At 51.9% G+C, this 6,556-nt stretch overlaps 1 protein-coding gene across 1 annotated transcript in view; it reads right to left on the bottom strand.

Annotated features, from left to right (window-relative positions):
• Positions 1–3,194: 3,194 nt before the first annotated feature.
• The window catches only part of STK10 (serine/threonine kinase 10), a 47,783-nt gene continuing 44,421 nt past the window's right edge, over positions 3,195–6,556 (bottom strand). Inside the window, exons 17-19 of the mRNA XM_032196792.1 lie at positions 6,380–6,505; positions 6,020–6,133; positions 3,195–5,910 (exon numbers count right to left, since the gene is read on the bottom strand). Coding sequence (XP_032052683.1) covers positions 5,770–5,910; positions 6,020–6,133; positions 6,380–6,505 — 381 coding nt within the window. The 3' untranslated portion in view covers positions 3,195–5,769. The remainder of the gene's footprint in view (positions 5,911–6,019; positions 6,134–6,379; positions 6,506–6,556) is intronic.

Raw genomic sequence — 6,556 nt, 5'->3', positions numbered from 1 at the left:
AATGAGCTCTCCTGACATCTTGGACCCACCTGCTCCAGGGCCCAGACCCTGGTTTCCTGCCTTCACCTTCCCAGCTCCTTTCTGGGCACTGCTCTGGGCTCAGTGACATGCTGCTGGTCTGTTGGGCCGTTCCTTTACATCTGGGGTAAATCACACGTATGAAATAGCCAGCTTGTTACGCACAGGAGGTTATTTTATCTGTTTCTTCCAGGGAAAACCCACTCCAGGCTTACAGACTCTGGCAGAGAGCCAAGAGACTGCACAAAATCAATCGGAAGCACTTAAGCATCAGCATTACTTCCCCAGGGCCGTAATCTGCTTAGAGGGTGCCGAAGTGACTCCATTGCACCTGGACCCCAAGAACACAGACAGCATCTGCGGCTCCATCACTTCCGAGCACCCAGGAACAAGCAGAGGTTGGAGCTGATCACCGCTGATGCCGTCAACTGGCTCCTGTGTTTAATTAACAGGTCTGATGAGAGCTGTTGAGGAGACAGAGCGTGGTTTTGCATGCTGACCTGGTCACCTCCTGTGGGAGGCATGCCAGGAAGCCAGCTGGAGAGCCTTGGCCGGGTCTCTGCTGCTCCTCGGTCATGTATCAAGGCACTTGCGATGGCCGTGGAGTCCTGTGCTTGCCCCACACCTCTGGTGCGGTTGCAGGAGCAGCAGGGATGTGGCAGCAGCACATCCCACACTGAGGTTATGTGGTACAAGGGTACAGGTGCAACTGGGGGGAGTTTAGGGATAAATGAGTTGTTTTCTGCTGCTGGGTCACAGCTGGGCTGTCCCCAGGGTCTGGCAGGTGTCAGAAATGGAGTGGAATGAGAAATGGTGCCCCGCCATCACCCAGAGAAAACAGCACCTGCAGCCTTTCTGCTGCAGACAGTCCACTATTTCTGCTTGCGCTCTTAATTTAAGAACTGTGAGTATTCTCCTAATCCTTCCTCACATACGGAACAAATTCATTCATCTTCCCCGAGCTCCCTGACAAAGGCAAGTCAAAAACAGTGCTCTTAGCACAATACTTTACAGGGCAGGTCTTTGCAGCTGGAGCACAGTGAGGCAGCGGTTACACACCGTATTGCCACGGCTGTCTTGCACCACTTCTCAGCCACCTCCAGCAGCGATTTCCCACTGCTTTGACCCCAATATTGCCACATTCAGCTGTGTGCATGGATGACACCGAAGGCAGCCAGCCTGGCGGCAGTGCTCCTCTCCTGCACGGAGGTCTCGCAGGAGGGAGAAGCTGAGCCCGTGCAAGGGGACCTGAGGAGCTCCCGAGGACAACGCTGGAGACAAAATGCTGAAGCACCAAGGAAAAGCAGAGATGAAGGCAAAGGTGTGCCAGAACAAATGCCGATCTCTGCATCCAGGATTAGAGCTGTGCGAAGGGGCCAGACGAGGCGGCCGTCTCAGCGTGCGTGCCACCTAGTGCCCGAGAGGGGAACGGTGGCCGGAGGTTAAACCTCGTCCCCAAACCTTGCCACTAAACCTTGCCCCCTGCAGCAGGAAAATGTGTAAAGGCCCTCAGCATACCGGGGTGCAGGGGATTTGGGGAGGGAGCTCTTGTCTCCAGCTGTGCTCCTGCAGCGAGGGATGGGGAGAGGATGCTGCAAGAGCAGGAGGGCAGCGGAGGCACAAAGCCCAGCTCCGTGGCCCTCCCTGCATGCCCTGATTTTTTTTTTCCCCCCGAGAGCATCGCTGTCCCCATCACAGCAGGAGCACTGCGAAAGGCCCTGGGCAGCTGCGAGGATGTGACAGGACAGAGAAGGTAATGAGGAGAGCCGAGAACAGTACGGCTTGTGCAGCACCAAGTACTTCTCGGGGATGTCATCTATCTATTTTTTATAAAGAGATTTGTCACTTTCGCTCTGTTTTCAGTGTTCCACCAGGGCAGGTGGTAGTTAATGGTTATTTCTGGAATATACAGTACTTTCAGCGTATTCATAAATTAAGTATCCTCGCAGCTGAAGCTCCCCTCAGGCACTGCCAAGGCCGTGCAGATGAAGTTAAATACTCCCCTGAGCTCCTGGGGATACACTGGGGACAAAAATGATCAGTGTGCCCCAGGGGATGGTGCAGTCCTGGCACAGGTAAATGAAAGAGGTGGTTAATTACATGTCCTCAGCTAGTTCATCTCTTACTATTTCACAGAGTAAGGAGGCAGGCACCTTGCTCTTGTCCTTCTCTCAATGCAGTGCTGCCCAATTAACCCCCCCCAGCCAGCTGGTTGGCACCAACAGCTCCCTCTGCCTTTCCCCACCTCCCCTTTGGACTCCCAGCCTGCACTTTTATGTAACCAAGGTGGACCCAGGTAGCAAGGTCACTTCCAGCATGGCAGAAGTTGGTAGGTTCTGGAGCAACTTTTCAAAAACAAGGGGAAACATCACAGCAAATGCACCAGTTCCTTTCAAAGCTGTTGTTGTACAGCGCATCCCTGCTTGGTGCAAGGTATCTACATGAAAGAAATAGCTAAACCTGCAGGTAAAAATCTCCAAGCAGCAAAGATCACAAAAGCCCTGGGCCTGGTTACAGAAGTGATGGGAGCTTTTCTGAGCAGCCTGGGGGAGCAAGGAGAGGTGTCCCCCCTGCACTGGCAGGGAAAGGTGAGGTTTGCATCTTGGTCTCATGACACGGCCCCAGATCCAAGCAAAACTTCAGCAAGAGCAGCAGGACATAGCGGGGAGGAGACAGTGAGGCAGCCCTAGGACATCCTTGTCCCAAAAAAAGCATGGGAACCGAGGCTATCTTCTGCTAAAGCCAGACAACCTCATTAAAAAAAAAAAAAAAAAAAAAAAAAAAAAAAGGGAAAAAGGAAAAAAATCATGCATAAACATTTTGCATTCTTCAGACAACTGGATGCAATACTCCCCCTTCGCCAAGCAGAGGCACCCGAGCACTGTTTTAACACAAGGAAGGCACCGAGGGAACTGCTGCTTGACTCGGGTCTGCCACACTTCCAGCTTCGGAGCAAGGATGTCACTGTCAGTGAGCTGCAGCGCACAGCAGAAGTGTTTCTGAAACAACTAGCTGCATTTTAATGAACTGGAATTTCAGCCTTGCAAGGTTCACATGCCAGAACTGGCTCTGGAGCTTTCCATAAGTCAGCAAAACCCAGAATGTAAAAGCAAAACTGTGCTGATCTGAGGCCACAGCCAGCAATCATGCGGGAAAGCAGACACACGCCTGGGTTTCTCAGTCTGTTACTTTATTAGAAGGCTCTATACATCAGTGGTCACCCCACTAGAGACATTTTACAAAATATTAAAAAAAAAAAAAAAACAACTTTTATTCAAAGCCACATTTTTTAAAATGGCACCCCACCTCCCCTCAGAAATAAGTTGGATTTATTCATGGTTACTTCTGAACAGGAAACATCCAAGACATCCTCTTTTTCAAGGGGGAAAAATAAGCACCCTGTAAACATGACAATCATAAGACGTGCTCCCCTGCCATCTTCTAGGAGAAGGGTTTGGTGTTAGAGCCCCAACACACCTGGAGAAGGAGCTGAGAACAGGCAAAGGGCAGGGGACAAAACCATTCCTACCCTCTGTTAGCAAAAGCAAAACTATGTTGCTAGCTCCAGGCTGCAAGTAAGGTGGACTGGAGGAGGGGACAACCGATTCACCTTGTGAGTACTCACACCAGCCCTTTAAAAGCCCCCAGAAGTAGCCTCCATACATTCACATCGTTGCACAACATCCAGAGAGAACTGATGCTCCTGGGCTGGTGCAAGAAGGCAGTCAGAGAGGCTACACCCCCCTTCAGCGAGACCAGGTACATTCTGCTGCAGGTACAGTATGCTGCAAGACATCCTTCCACTAGTCACGTACAACACATGAAAGGCCAGGCCTGGGGTCCTGATTTCTGCAACAACAACCATTTCAGAGCACAGCTCCAGCTGACCCCAGCAGGACAGCAAACAAAACCTTGGGGGCTGCTATCATGCATTTCTATTGCGACTAAAAGGCTGAAACCAGCACATCGTCCTGGTTCAGGAACACCCCCTGCATTCATTTGTTTTTATGTTAGCTCCAAACCCGATCCTGTCATTATATCTGAAAGGCACAGTCAGTGTTTTTGGAGACTGGACAGACGGTCTCCTGAGGACAGGCCAGTTACTGAAAAGCCACAAAGCAGTCTGCTGGCAGAGGGGCAGAGCCCTTAGAATTCTGTCTAGGCTACATTTGCTAATAAAGACAATAATGGTGTGGATTCAGAAGAAACTTGGCATGGCCCAAATGGATGTAGTCTTGCTAGTTTGCAGGAAGCTTATTAATATATATTATGAACTCTAAATGGTGATGAATGCGCTCCTCAGATAAAGAGGTGCTAGAGACCTGGAGACTGACTCCTTCAGCTAGGAAGTGTAGCATGTCACACACCGCCTTTTCCTGAAATGCCAGCATGTCTCTGAACCTACATGTGAGATTTTAAAATAACAATTTTTAAATTTTATTTTTTTTAAGGGACATTTTACTTTGCTAGGGAAGCAGGTGTTTAACAATTGTCTGGAGATCAAAGAGAGAAAAAGTGCTACCTTACACCCTTTGGTCACTGCCATTGCATGAGGAGGGTGCTGCCCAGTGAGGTCTCTGACCCCTTACTCAGGTCCATGCTCCAGGACCTGCCCAGGAGCTCAGCCAAGCAGTGCCTGGTGCAGGTGGGGAAAGAAAGGCAGCCCAGCCAGGACACATCGCCAGGGAGCAGAGAGGATGGAGGGCTGGACCTGCTGCTGCTCTGCCTCTCAGCAGCCTGACCCTAAGCTGAAAGCCTGGAGAGTCACCCAGGAAACTGTGACACTTCATGAGAAGATGAAACATCAGTGGACAAAGCAATGCTGAAGGTAACGAGCCACCGTGACCTGTCTGCATCTCCTCTTCCCTTGCTTGAAGAATCCTTTATTCCCTTCCGTAACCCTGACTGCAGAGTGGCTGACCTTCCTGCCCAGATACAAGGCACTTAGAAAAATATCTCAAGCACCTGTGTGACCGCAAGGGCTGTGGTAATGACACCCTTCTGCCCTTCACTGACTAAAGGCAAGTGGCTGTGGCTAACACCTTGTGGTGTCACCGCAGGACAGGACACCATACCAAACCTCCCCGTCCTCACACGCACGTACTTTTCCGTAAGAGACAAAAGCCTGCACAGTCTGTACCAGGAGCAAGAGGAAAAAAGGAACCCAACCCTCCCTGCTCAAAGGAAAAAAAAAATCCAAATTGCTGTCTCCCTTGAGCACAAGAAGGCCACAGTAGATACAAATAAATCTAAGGCGACTGTGGGGGGCCACGAGGCCAAGGTTAGCGTAAGACACCACCAAAGCTGCTTTGCCCCAGGCCAGCCGTTTATGGAGGACCAGGAGGAGAAGGATCAGCCGTGAGGAGAGGCTGCTGGCCATGGGCTGGGTGCGTGAGGGCCTGCCTGCTCCTCCTGCTCAGGGCTGTTACTGCTCCAGCCCGAGCTGATGGGCCTAGTGAGCACCAGGCTCACGTCCAAGGCGACGCGTTCAGCTAATGGTGCCAGTACAACCACAGAAATGGCCCTCCTGGCCTCCTCACTGAGTGGGCCAGTCCCTGGAAAAGCCAAGCTTTCCTGCCAGCACCCCACATGAAAGACAGGCCATGTTTCTCTCAGACAGAGCGAGGGGACAGGCGGGTGCTGTTGTGAGCAGAGGCTGCCAAGAGGGTCTTCCAAGTCCAAGAGGCCCCCCTGCAGCCCAGGAGGACACGGCAAGTACCAGCTGGGGGCCTGCCAGCTGCCACCTGGGGGTTAGGAGCTCTCTGTAGAGCTGAACGGGATGAACTTGGCGTGTTTGGTTGGGGATGCGGGGGTCTGTTCATCTGCCTCCTCGCTCAGCTTGAAGAACATCTCCTGCTCACGCTTCTTCTGGTTCAGCTCATCCTCCAGGGCCTGAAGCAGAAGGGAACACATGCAACAAGAGATGTGTTTGGCACTGTACTGGATCTACAGACTTTGTCCCCCCCGATCAGCCAAACAGGACACTCTGGGGAGGCCATACCTTCTTCCGTGGCCTCAGCTTGTCCCGCCACTCCTTCATGTGCTGGTTGTGGTTCTCGTCCAGGGACTTAAGCTTCTGGGTTTCGTGTTCAATCAAGAGGTGACACTTTTCATTCTAAATGCAGACCACAAAACAAAACACTCATTAAGGAGCTGGGACTCTAAGTCCTGTGCTCCGGCCGGCCGTGCATCAATCAGCCAGAGGCATTCGGAGCTCTGAGCTCCAGGGCATGTCGAGACACAGCCACAAAAACCTCTGAGGCAGAGCCGAGGACACCAGTTCTAGTTCATTGCAGCCACTTCTGACAATAGCCAGGACTTTGCTGCACCCCTGAGAGGCCAGACCAGGAGGAACGGGTACCTGCAGCTGCTGGAGCTCGTTCGTGTTGCTCTCACACTGGGCTAGCATGTCCTTCATCTGCGTCTCATGCTTCTGCTGCTGGTGCAGCCGCTCTGCCTTTTGCCTCTTCTCTTCCTGCTGAGCAAACTGGCAGAGAAGAAAGCAGAAGTGTGTGTAAGCATCGCTTCTCTGAAGCCG

This window comes from Aythya fuligula, chromosome 14 (genome assembly GCF_009819795.1).
Source record: "Aythya fuligula isolate bAytFul2 chromosome 14, bAytFul2.pri, whole genome shotgun sequence".
Classification (NCBI taxonomy): domain Eukaryota; kingdom Metazoa; phylum Chordata; class Aves; order Anseriformes; family Anatidae; genus Aythya; species Aythya fuligula.
This window is presented reverse-complemented; position numbering and strand designations above follow the sequence as displayed.